The sequence below is a fragment of the Kryptolebias marmoratus genome, linkage group LG7, assembly GCF_001649575.2.
Source record: "Kryptolebias marmoratus isolate JLee-2015 linkage group LG7, ASM164957v2, whole genome shotgun sequence".
Classification (NCBI taxonomy): domain Eukaryota; kingdom Metazoa; phylum Chordata; class Actinopteri; order Cyprinodontiformes; family Rivulidae; genus Kryptolebias; species Kryptolebias marmoratus.
In genome coordinates, this window is record NC_051436.1 from 11,791,499 (window position 1) to 11,805,229 (window position 13,731).

A 13,731-nucleotide genomic window follows, 5' to 3' on the forward strand; every position below is an offset into this window, starting at 1 on the left:
AAACATCACACGTTTTTCACCATATTCTTGTTTTGAAAGGTAAAGCAGAAACACTATTTTCCTCTGTGGAAAGATTATGAACTATTTTACCTGTCTATAGAAAGCATTTTGAACAACCTCAGCTTTAAATTTGACTGGACTGTTGAGCTAAGTGGATTGCTGCCATCTTAAAACAACTCCAGCCTCAAAAATGTTACAGTGGTTCATGCGAATTCAAATTTTAAACCTTATACCACTGTCTGTTTCATTTTTCACAGTTGTACTGACCAAAATATTATGATTTTTCTGCTCAAGGCTACACCAGAACTGCTATAGCTAGCTGCTGTTGCCACTAATTGAGCTTGCAAATAACCACATAACTTAATATGACAGGAACTTGAATGCAATGCAAAGGTCTCTCTTGGATGAACCGCTACAAAAATTGGTGATTGGGGTTGTTTTCCATGTTTGTAAGTGCAAAATAGAGATGGATGCAGTTAGCTGTAGCACTTTTTGGAGCATTTCTTGTTCAGATATTATATTTCTGCTGGAAAGTTGGTGTAGTGTGATTCTGATAGCAGTGAAAATAGGTGTACAATAGTGTTTGCATTAACTGCTATGAAATCTTTAAAGTTGGAATCTGTTTAATGTGGCATCATTACTCTTGGCCCCACTTAGATTAGCTGTTAGTTCATCAAATCAGTCAGGGTTAAACTCTATTTGTCCAAACTGAGGTCATTCTAAGAGCTGCATCAACTTCATCAGGTAAGACATTATTGTTTTTAACCTTTCCACAGAACCCTGTTTTAAAACATCTGAAATATAACTTTAAAACTAATCTTAATGAACTGACATTCTTCAGCTTCAGCTGATATGGTATGGGCTGGTATAAGAATTTGATGGTACTATAACTTTAAGCAAAAATACCACAGTTTCACAGCATTATGGTATTAAAAAAGGAGTATTACATGATTTATTTGTTTTTATTTAAAAGTAAAAATGCAATTCTTATTGCTTTTGCTGCATAAATATTTTATATAGCTTAATAATGAATATTTTATGTATATAATAATATTTATTCAGTTATTTTAATTTTAATCAACAGATATAAATAGGAAGACTGAGAAAACATAAGCAATCACTCTGCTCAAAATCAGTGTTTTTCCTGCAACCTGGAAAAACACTTTATTGTATATTTTCGATCAAGACTTAATTTTATTTAATCAAGTAATGAGAATATATTTAAAACAGGCAACAGGTTGTTTTTATTTATAGTTTATTTATAAATTATTAAACGTAATTGTACTGGTATTACTTCTTCTCTGCTGTTTTGCTCTTTATAAAGTAAAACTGAGACCCTGACAAGCCGGTGTTAGTTAAATTATTTAGCTGGGTTATTAGCCTCGTTAGCAAGCCTGCTGTAGTAGGCTGTATATGCTGTACGTATTTTGTCTGTTAACATGCTAACTCTTGTAGCTTTTTGCTTGTTTCAAAACAGTGTTGACTTGAAAGGAGGAGTTGCTCCTCTGGTACACTAAGAAATAATCCTGTAAATTTACAGTCAAATACTGGCAGCTACAGACGCCAGTATTTTACCGTTCTTTCGAAAAAAACGGTAAAAAAAAAAAAAGAAAAAAAAACTGGCGTCTGCAGATTCCAGTATTTTACTGAAAATTTACCTATTCAATCATGTAATTACCTTTTAAGGTGGTTTACTGTAAGTAAATACTGTAATGACGCCAACACACCGCAGACGTAGTACCGCCAACAGCGTTTATTAGAAATAAGAGCGAGCCGCTTTTCCTGATGCTGCAGCTCACCCGTCTAACAAACCGTTACACTCAACTGAATAGCTTCACTGCTAACACACACACTGAACTCTCCGCTCTTCCGGTGTTCTGTCAGCTCAGCATCGGTCCTGGTCCTCCCGCTCCCCTGATCCCCCGCCCACATTCCTTGTGTAAATGTGCTATACGTGTTTATACATTTTAGAATCAGACTAAGATTTTTTTAATATGCAACAGCCTTTATTACAAAAGGTGAAGAGTAATAGAGAAATCAGGAGAAAAAAAAAAACATACTTAGAGTCTGTTTTTTTCCCCCCTTCGCCGCTATGTGATTCATGTTGTCACGGTTGCTAAGCAACATACCGCCAAGGTAGAGGCTAAGCAGCTAGCTGAAAGCTACAGCTTCTCTCTTCCGGTCGTCGAGGACCCAATGATGCAAAACCTGACTTCGGACACAGTTGTTCTTTGTTCGACTCCCCCTAGTGGACTGGATCACTTCTGTTTTCAGCATTTTTTGTTTGCATCTCTTTTTTGTTGCATGTGTTTTTCTCGTCTTTGCTGGGTGTTTGTACCTGTTGGCCACCAGAAAATACAGTGGTGAAAGTAAATATACCTTCAAATACTGGCATCAGTAGGTTCCAATATTTTTACTGTAGATTTAGTTTTACTACTACATTCACTTTATGAGTAAGCTACTGCAAAGAAAACTGTAATGCTACTTTTTAAAGTACAGTCTTAGTTTTACGTTAGAACATTAATACCTGACCCAGTGTAGGCTTCTTAGAAGTGCTACAATTGGTGCGGTTTTAAAATGCATAATCAGAACTTCACATAACACAAAAGAGGATGCGATAAGTAACCTTCAGAACAGAATTTTTATTTAAAGCCATCACTTTGCCTAACAAACGTATATATATTTTCAGTACATTCTAAACAAAAAACATAACCATTCCTCTGAGAACTGGTCAAAATAAAATAGCCCTTTGAAGTCAAGATATATTTTCACTAACACATGAATAAAAATTTAAGTATTACTGTTTACAGTCACATGAACTGTGTTTAATTTCTACACCCTTAGGAACACAGGAACACAGTTCTTAAATAAATATTCATACTTTTGGTATCACTAAATAAAACAAAGAAAAAAACACTTCCAAAATCAAAAATTCAACATGGTTGAAATAATGTGGAATCAGGAATCAACAGGGTTTTAAAAAGTGAACTACTAATGGTTTTCGGCAGTCCAAGTGGCACTTACTTTATTAGATGCAGATAAAGGCACCGTCCAACATGGAAAAAGAAAAGAGAATATAATTTAGATCTTAAATGATATGGAAACAGAAATATTTCAAAGAAAAACAAGAACAACTACTAACCTGTATGAAATGCCACTCAAAGTCCATTAGGTTTTTGATAAGAGTGGAAACCTGCACATTAACCGTCTGCCTTTTTTTTTGGATGGTCTTTCCTGTTCTTTTGCATACCATCTTCCCATGGCCAGCTTTTGTTCCCCTTTCTGGGTTAATCCCAACGAAGCGACTAAAACACAAAATCAAAAATGGGACAATTTTTGAGAATATAAATTATGTGGCACTCTGAATACAGCAGGTACAATATATATAAAGCTTCCTTCATGTAATGTGGACAAATTATCCTATTTTTAGTTATGTACAGAAAAAACATCACCACCTTTGTCAAATGTTAATCATTACTTGCTTTAACACTTTAAAACCATGTCATTGTAATCTGCTAATTGTAAGAAAATCATAGGAATGGTTTTACCGTTGAATGAACTCCAAAGTCTTGGCTGTCTCATGTTGGTACTGGAGGTTGAAGATGTAAAAGGTGGCAAACACTGCTGCCAGTCCCGTCTGGAATGTAGGTTGGACCCCCTCAAAGACAGTACGGCCTTCAATGCTCACCATCCATCCAGCCAATGCTTGCTCATTAGCACCTACGAAGGACAGAGAGATAAGTTTTCGTTGAATTTTTCCTCATACAACAAATGAGGAAAGTGTACACTGGACAATACATTGGCACTGAATTTATTTAAGGTCAATATGTCAAAGTTATTCCAACAATAGCTTTTTAACTATTTTAAGGTCCAGTCATTTTATCTAGTCATTTTATTATGTCTAAATATCCTTTTTACAGAATTGTATGCGTAATTGGACAAAAAAATTAAACATGCTAAGTATTAAGCAAAAACTGAAACCATTGATAATTCATGCCGCACTTACGCAATATCAAACGAGGGCTGGCTGGTAAACTTAGACTTGTATCCACATCAGCAGCTGTTGCATACTCCTGTGTTGCATGAACAAGGGCATATTAGAATAACAGTATGCATATGCACAAATTGTGAAAACTTGTAATGTTTGTTTGCAGTGGCGATGATCTTACATCTGTAGTCAGTATTAGGCCGTCAGGTGACTCGTTGAAATGGGCCATCAAAAGCTGAATGACAAGGAATGTTAACTCGCCAGTTGCCTTTTGGGCCAAAATTGTCTGGACATAGGAAGCCTTTACTTTAGTGCGGAAGTACTCTATAACAGTATTACCATCCTTCTCAAATGACAGTTCCAGGACACGGAGTAGGGGAACATCAGTTAGCAACTCAAAGTGAGAAAAGATTCCCCTTTGTGTAAATAGGTAAGGCCAGTTGATTTGTAAATCAGCAATAGAGGGAGCAGGTAACTCATTTATATGTTTACGCTGAAGGCTGTATGTAGTCTTCATCAGGTCTGTCACTTCTGGCCGATCATCTCCATTGATGCCATACTTGTTGAAGGTACTCTGTAGTCTTTGACGTTTCTCCTCCACTGTGTCATCAGTTTCCTCTGGGGGGAGTTCTGGCTGGAACCTGGTACACCCATATATGTCATTTGGTCCACGTTTGACTCCAGCTATGCCACAGGGTCCTGATGATCTGTACTTTCGAAAGGTCCCACAACGGTTGATATTCTCAATTCGTGTTTTGAGTTGAGACAGCAGAGAACTATACCCTCCAGCAATGAGCTTTCCACATGGTGTCATATCAGCAAAGCTACCTGGGTATTGGCGGGTTATCTTCTGGCAAATTGTAAGGCATTGCGAACGTGTGGGGTTAGCCTCATTCTTCTGCACTTCATCTGCAAGAATTCTTATCATTTGCCGCCTCTTGTCAGGACGGGGTCTTTTACCTTCTGAAATTGCTGTCTGAATCTCCAGTGGCATCTTGTTCCATGGAACTTGAAAGTCTTCTGTCCAAGGCTGAAATAGGTTTTGTTGTTCATTCTGGCATAACACAAGATGCAGTGCTGAAGGTTGTGGTGAAATTGGTGGTATGCTGGAAAGTGAGGATGTGGAGGCACTTGAAGGACTGAAAAAAGGCAATGCAGGTGAGGGACTGGAAGTAATCTCCAAGTCTAGTGTGACTGTGTTTGTTTCTGAAATCATAAAAAAAGACATCTATTTTGAGTAAAACATGCTTTTTTTCTCAGCAAAATTTAAAATAGGATAGGGTTATTTACCTCGCTTGAATGTCTCCAACAATTTGCGCTGTTGAACGACAGGCAGCAGATCCTTGATGTCCTCCTGTTGAATAAATTTCAGATCTTCTGCAGACTCAAGCCCAGAAGTTACAAGTGTGGAAAGTAGTTTTTTTTGAGTGTCCTCGCAAAGATTGGGCAAAGCCTTTAGGATGATCTCCTTTATTGTGTTATCTAATGATGACATTTTTCTAAAACACAGGAATAGAATGGTGGAGTATTATAAGACATACACCACAAACCATATATTCTGGAAGTGGGTAAAAATCAAGCAGTTCCTCTGATCTGACACAGCAGTAGGATCTTGGCAGAGGACTTGTATGATAAGAGTCAATGGAAGGAAGCCGAACAGCTTGGTGTTTCTCACAGATGAAGTAAACTACTGAGTATTTATAAACAATCATTTTCTTTATTTTTCCCACTATTAAACCATCATCATTATGACCTATTACAACATACATGTTGCTCTTATACTTTGTCCCTTTCAGTGTCACATCGTTGGCAATCAAAGTGTTTGATGGATCAAGGTCTAGATGTGCAACTGACTTTTGTATACTGTCATTGTAATCATCAGCAAAAAATTCAGTGCCTTTGTCCACAATAACGTCGGGTGGAAAAAGACTGCCAGCACTCAGAAAAGCTTGCAAAAGCTGATGTCTTTCTGCCAAACTTTGGCAAATGTTCCTGAAGTTGTGCAATTTTCTTGCACATTGTTTGAAGTAAGTGTGCTTACTTTCAAACCTTAGCGTCCAAAGACGAATCAAAGGCCCAAACTTAAAAATGAGGTCTGGATAATGACACAAGTAGTGATGTTTGGGTTTTAATGGATGATCTGGAAAACTTTCCTTCCTAATTTGCAAATACTCCTCTATCAGAACACGGAGGTATGTGATCTGACCAGCAGTAATCTTTGGAGCACAAACAAGACTGACAATCTCTCTAAGCTGTAAAATTAGCTGCCACACTTCAACATCAGATGCTTTGTTGATTTTGTCCCCAATCAACACCGGGAACATCCTGAGGAAACACCAGTTTTGTACTGCATGACCAGATAGTTTTCCAGCGCCTGGGTTTACCTCACAAGGTTTATTACTTGCATCATTACCAAGATATTTGAATCCATTTATGCGCCGATTCAGTTCAAGGTAGGAGAAGTGTTTTTCTTTTGTTATGAGGTGATTAATGAATAATGCCAAATCTGAGGAAACGATGCCCTCAAAAAGGTCGTGGCCAAGGCAGGGAGGTAATCCAGGCTGGCAAACATGAAAGTGAGCAAGCTCATTGAATATTGAGTCAAATTTTATGCCTTTAGCATCACCTGCTCCAGCACTGTTTCTGTTGATCATAACATTTTCTTTATATGATTCTATAGTGCGGTCAGGTCCTTTGGCAAGAGGATCAGTCAAAAATGTTTGTCGATCAATCTCACAATACCTGCAAAAATACAAAGTCCTTGCAAAGCTTTCCAGAAAGCCCCCAATACTGTGTGAACCCAAGTTGTCACCTGCAATGGCACACAGAGTCCCTTTGGTAATCATCCCATCTTGCAAAGCAACACCAGTTAATTCAAGATCTTTTAGATCTTTCAGAAGGGGACTCAACACAAGATCTTGTCCAAAGTACTTAAAATCCTGTTCCTTACAAAGTAGCACAAGTTGCATTTGATCAATGCTAGATCTGTTGTGTGGCAAAATATTTGCAAGTGTGAAATACACTGCTAAAATCTTGTGCTTCTTTTACCCAGAGCCAAGAGGATTTACTATCTCAAATGAATCCTGATAAAGAATGACACCCAATGAGTACTCTGGATCCTTGGACAGTTTATTTTCAATAAAATTTGTGCCATCCCAAACATCCTGAAAGACTTTGTCATTCTCCTTGATGGATTTTAGTAGTTTATGTTGTTCCCACACTGACTTACATTTAAATAGGGACTCTATTGTTTTTAAAATGGGGATATACTGTGCAAAGCATTCTCTGCCTGATTCATTCTGACCAAGACGGATGGATACTGGATCAACATAATTAAAGCAATTTTTAAAGACTGTTTTTCTGCGGTGATCTGTGTGAAGCGCCTCTGTATTGCAAGCCCTAAAAATGTCCTCATTTCTTAATGTGTCAATCACAGTTCCTATTTGCGTTTCTGAGAGTCCAAGAGTAATTAGTTTTTCTTTAAGATGAATTAGCAAATGTGACTGACTCATTGCATGTATTTCCAAAAAGTCTTCAATAATAGCATTAATGGTGGAGGATGGTATCAGTAGTTTGGCTTGTAATTTCAAATAGAACAAAGCCAACTGTCTCAAAAACATGTCCTTTTCTGTGTTCTCTGGAAATATCTCCTGTTCATTACTGATGCAACTTGAAACATCTTCAGCCAAATTACAAGCGTCAGGAGTATCATGAGAGCTAGAAGGATCAATTAAGCCTACAACTGAGGTCCTCTGACTTATTTCAGAAGAATGTTTATGTTTTCTTGACATGTGTGAAGTAAATGTAGACCTAACTGTAAAAGTTTTCGTGCATTGTTTGAAAGGGCACAAAACTGATCTTCCCTCTTTGATATGGGTTTTAAGATGCCCAAAAAGACTCCTCATATCTTCAAATGTAGCATTACAAAACTCCACATGACATTTTAAAACAGTTTCACTTCCAATAGCAGTCCTATGAATGACTTTATGTCGATAGATGTGACACTTAAAAGATGAAAATTTACTGAACTGCCTGCTGCACCCAGAAAAACCACACTTGAACATTACATTTGACATGCAGCAATGTTTTCGCATGTGCCTTAAGTAAGCAGCTATATTACTGCACATTTTGGAGCATATGTTGCACAATGTCATTCTTAACAATGTTGTTTTTAATTTGTTCAAATCTCAGGATAACAAAAAATGAAAAACTGAGCAATATCACACTTTGTAATACCAGTAAGTTCAAACTGTACCTTTTATGTCGTCCAGCAACAGATGTTTTAGTTCTCTCCCTAGTGGTTGTAACAACCTTCTCAGCAAGTCAGTGTTCTGCTTAGGCCTTCTAATGAGCCATCATTTGATCCAGGTGTGTAAAACCAGGGAGAAAACTAAAACATGCAGGATGCCGGCCCTCGAGGACCGACTTTGGACAACCCTGATGTAGGGTGTGCATACTTGCGACGCAAACCTGCGACACCTGCTACGAACGCGGCGTCGCAGATTTGCTTCCTGCCTGGTGACTAAACAAGTGTTGAATTAAAACTGGATTTTTAACATACAACACCAACACTGTTAATCGAACACTTTTGATTTTGCTCTGTAGATTTCCATTCATTCCCTAAAAGATTTATTATGGAAAGCATTTTTTCTTTCCGTTTAATATTGACTTTAAATGCTGGTTCTCTAAGATGCAAATACAAGTAAAATGTCTTTCCTAGGAAAAAAACTGTATTGTACAATTATTTTACAGTAGTTTACTGCCAGTCACCAGTCTTGATTGTGACAACAGAAGACGACATCAAATTGACAATATCCTACCGTATTTTTGAATAACAGTATGTTACTGCTGGAATTCCGCCGTAAATTTACAGCCATTTCTAAGAGTGTAGACAAGCCATGACTGACTGCGTTAATCGCTGGTTAAATATATACAACCAACTGAATTTGTCTTTTGTTAACAAGTGATTTTTAACACATGAAATAGATAGTCACCTTATGCCTATACACATTTTTTTTATGTTGTGTATAAAATAAAAAAAACAGAGTTATTTGTGAAGCAAAGGATGCCCTGAATGTATGAAGTGCACAGTGAAAGTGGCATAGCGTCTCCACCTCATTAGTCTATTCCTAGTCCTAAACGCTGGTGTTTGATGTGGAAAATGCTCTGACTGCATGTTGCAGCTTGTAATAATGAATCTTTCATGCAGGTTGAGACCAAAATAATCCATCAGTTTGGATTACATTGTAATTACTGGGGTAGAGATATATTCAAATAAGTGAGATCTGAAGCAGCTCAAACCGGTTTCGACTATTTACCGGGAGCCTCGAGTGTTTACGCTGCAGTTTCACAGAATGCTGGAGCGGCTCCTGCACTTAAAACGCGCGCACGTCTTAATGCATCATTTAGCCAATTAGCCAAGTGCTCTTCCGTCTCGAGCCTTTACCGCTCCCGCTGCCGCCAACGCTCCTAAATGTGTCAGGCTTTCTGTCTGAAAACGGTGGAGGAGAGCGATGGCTTTCTGCAGGTCCCTCGGAGTTCAGAGTGTCAGGTAGATAAATATACGGGCCGACCAATTCGGTTCTCTTTCAGTCTCAAACCCTCCCTCTCAGCGCCAGCATTGGTTTCCATTTCCGCAGGTCACCGCTGAATGACTGCAGATTACATCGGCTGCTCTCTGATGTCTACGGGGACGGGGCCATCAGGCTGAAATGACACGGGGTGGTGACAGGCAGACCCCTCGCCGACACCCACCAACATGACACCCATTCACGGCCGCTGGCCCCCGTGACACTAATCTGATTCTAGTCTGTAAAGGACCTGTTTTGAGCCCACCAGTCTCTACTAAAAAAAGGAAATGACCAGGAGGGCAGGGCATTCTTGTGTGACTTGCAGGTATTGCTGAAGATTCTGATGAATATATTTTTTTCTCTCTCCCTCTCTCTGCAACCCGGGGTCATGTTTAGACACAGATAGTCTGCAATGTATCTTCTTCCATCTCCAAACAAACCTCCAGCCAGATCCATTGGTTTTGAGGAAATAAATATATCTCACTTGTTAAATGCTTTTAAACAAATGGAAACCCGGTGTATTGTAAAAATAGGTAGATTCATTTAACCAATGGGGTACTTTGCTAAATTAGCTATATTCCTTAAACATTTGCACATGGTGACTTTCAGTAGCATTTATCACCTGCTGCCAAAAAGTAAAGGCAGAGCGATAATGTTGTTGTCTGTGTCCTTTTGTTTGAACCGTTAGCAACATATCTCATGAATCGATTTTAATGAAACTCATTTGATGAACATCTGCATCTGATTAATGGTTGGAGTCAGCTTGTTTCAAAAAGAGCACAACAGCCAACTGATCTAAAAAAAAAAAAACACCCAAATTGCTAAACCTCAGTCAATTTTTACAAAAAATTACCCAAGTTTTAGTGTGGTAGTAGCTGAGACTCATCACCAATATATGTTTAGAGCACAAACAGATTGGAGAAAGTGTTCATTTAAAACTTTGCCATTAACTATTTAAAGTTAATTCTGTCTGTTAGCAAAATAATTCATGAACCACTGCACAGATGTTAAAGAAATTTTCAGGAAGCAGTCATTGCATGTACCTATACAACTGAGATTAAGATTTGTAGCCGACCCTTTTCAAGATGGCTGCCACAGCCAACTGACCTTAGAAAACACAAAAGTGGCCATAATTCAGACTATTTTACAGATAGTGTGCTCAACACATACACCAAATGCTACAAACTGTGCAAAATCTTTTCTTTAAGCATTACAATTAACTGTTGGAGTCAACTCTGTTTGTCTGTTAGCATAATATCTTGAGAACCACAAGGATTTTGATAAAACTTTCATAAAGGAACCATTGGATGCTCATCTACAACTGATTAAACTTTGAAATCAACCCAATTCAACATAGCTGCCACAGTTAATTGACGTTAGCCAACACAAAAATGACTAACTCAGTCAATTTTACAGATATTGATGTGACAGAGTCATTCATAACACATATCCTAAGTGTGACATCTTGTGATTTTGCATGACACTACGCATATTATTTTTTTATTTTCAAGGTTTGATTATAGCATTTCTCAATGTTGTAAAATGACAGTAGTCTAAAACTCAGGGTTGAAAGATGGCGGGCGATTTGCTTCAAGAAATGTACCTATGAAAAGCCCTACAATTGAAATAAAATATAACTTTTTTTCCCCATGATTGTATACTAGTCCAGCATTTGCAGTTGTTGTCTGTTGTTGTTCTGATTTTTCTTTTTTTTTATTAAAAATGTAGACTATCAGGGAGTACTGTCCATTGTTTTACTGAAACTCGCTTCTTCCAACCATGTAGCTGCAGGGCACGTGAGGTGAAGATGCATCGAGTCAGCTGACTTGTTTAGAGACGAGAGACGGAGCCCTAATTGGATATCATCTCACTCTCTTTCCCTAATTAGCGCTGCGTTGCTTTATGAACTGATATTAAGATGCAGGAGAAATGGTAATTAGCTAAAGGTTATTACCAGCCGGGGGCACATGGAGACGGAGCACGCTGAGCTAAAATAATGACTCCAAGCAGTTTTGTTTATTTTGGCCCACTGGAGCACCCTTATTGTAAGTTCAGTTTCCCCACAATAGATGCTTAAAATGATGATTACTCGCTTTTGGAGTCATCCTATTAATTATGTTTCAGATGCTTTTAAGCAGTGCTAAAATATTCCAATTATTTACCTGAAGAAAAATAAGTTGGAGTAGAAAAATGCTGCAATACAACTCTCTTCAATGTGCTTGCTATTTATTGGTCTTTGGCCAACTTGATAATCTTAATTACAGTTGAAGGTATTATTCTTGTTTCCAGGCACAAAATAAGCAGGTGCTTTCTGATAACTAGATAATGTAGTTTGACATTTCTTTTGTTCTGCTTGAATATTTAGCCTGCTTGTCACTCTTGGGATGCGACTGCTTTATCTATTTTTTTTATCTCTTAATGGGGGGAAAGAAAATCCACCCCTTTTCAGTCCAGGGATTGTATGTATAAAAAGGACTGGGTCTTTACCAGGTTCTAAAATTATTCAAATCTAACCTGAAGTGTACAAAAACACACAACAGAGTCCACTATGTCATTACTTATTAAAAAATAAATGAACACTGCATGATTCAGCTGCTTGTAGAACCAACTTTACCAGTGACACCTTGTAAGTAGTCGCATGATCCAGTTTGGTCCAAGTTTCAGCTATCGAACAGATGGCCTCACATTTTACTCTAAAATCCTTTGGTCTACAGAGGAGTTCATGATCGACTCAATGACTGCAAGGTGCCCAGGTCCTGTGGATGCAAAACAAGCCCAACCTATCACCTCTGCACTGCTGTCTTTGACAGTTTGCATGAGGCGTTTGTGCTGATAGGCTGCCTTTGGTTTTCATCAAACATGGCCTTATGCATTATGGGTAAACATTTCTACTTTGGTCTCATCTGTCCAGAGGACATTGTGCCAGACGTTTTATGGTTCATTCAGATGCAGCTTTGCAAACACACGTCCCTCTGCCCTGTTCTTTTCAGAGAGAAGAGGCTTTCTCCTGGCAACACAACAGCCCAGGAGCAATCAGTGGAACTTCAATAAACAAAGGAATAAAAAGTGCAGCCAATGCTGGGAAGTGATTTTTCTGAGCCCAGAGAGTGTGTTGTTTACTGCTCCCCACAGCCTGAGCAGAGGGCTGTTTACTCTGCAGAGGGGGGGGACGACTGAACAAAGGGCTTGACATAAAGTTAAATACATGCATACAAATGGAACAAGGAACAAACCCCAACCAGTAGTATATATATATAATGTAGCCTGAAGGGTAATCACTAAATGAAGAGCAGGTGTGCTGATTACTAACAGTAATGATGTGAAACGGAGAAGCAAGAAACAAGAATGTACTACAAGCATCTTGGTAAGCTAAGCTACCTAGGGAACTCTGGTCTGGTTCAAGTGAAACATACCTAATCCAAAGATATACTCAATAACAAAACATATAGATTTCAGTTGATTCAGTTGTTTTTGACTATTTTTTTTGATTTGCCATGTCCTGGATAAATAATAATCTACACCAGCAAAAAAAAAATATCGATCATTCCTTTAGGAAAGCATATCACCCGCTGCCTTTCGTGCCAGTGTTTAACACTAAAGGATCATCTGACTGTATGTTGAGAAATGACAGAGTAATAGATATTTAGGACATACCTTAAAAATAACATTATGCGCAGTCCCAAGAAACATTGTGATACCTCATCCAAACTTGCATGATCTGTTATCACTTAAATTATGTGTTGTAGATGATTGTCAGTTACTAACAAAATTTTAGCTCAATGCTTTTTCAAGCTTCTAAAGCAACTCCTTCTCAAAAACAAAATACCAGAGTGAAAGAATGCTACTTCAGCTAACATTATAGCTTTACACTTTTTTTCAGGACACTGTTTGTTCAGTTTGCCAATGTTTTCTCAACCTAACAACGCCCGTGTTCAGCTACGCTCAGCACTCATACATTTGCGTAATACCAGGAACAATGTTACGTTGAGAAAACAGTGGCAAACTAAACAAACAGTGTCATGCAAACATGTGGAGGTTTAGTAATGGTTAACATTCTTTCACACCAGCATATTGTTTTTGAGTAAGATTATCTGACCTGGCACTCGTTTGGCTAGCCGTTAGCCTACCCTGGATGAAGACTTTTGCCTCCATTCCCATATTCCATGCTCTGTG

The 13,731-nt window shown here is 38.2% G+C and overlaps 1 protein-coding gene across 1 annotated transcript in view; it reads right to left on the reverse strand.

The window, feature by feature from the left end:
• The window catches only part of LOC119617241, an 82,029-nt gene extending 76,140 nt beyond the window's left edge, over positions 1-5,889 (reverse strand). Inside the window, exons 1-5 of the mRNA XM_037976734.1 lie at positions 5,279-5,889; positions 4,170-5,194; positions 4,007-4,073; positions 3,549-3,720; positions 3,251-3,305 (exon numbers count right to left, since the gene is read on the reverse strand). Coding sequence (XP_037832662.1) covers positions 3,251-3,305; positions 3,549-3,720; positions 4,007-4,073; positions 4,170-5,194; positions 5,279-5,483 — 1,524 coding nt within the window. The 5' untranslated portion in view covers positions 5,484-5,889. The remainder of the gene's footprint in view (positions 1-3,250; positions 3,306-3,548; positions 3,721-4,006; positions 4,074-4,169; positions 5,195-5,278) is intronic.
• Positions 5,890-13,731: the final 7,842 nt, after the last annotated feature.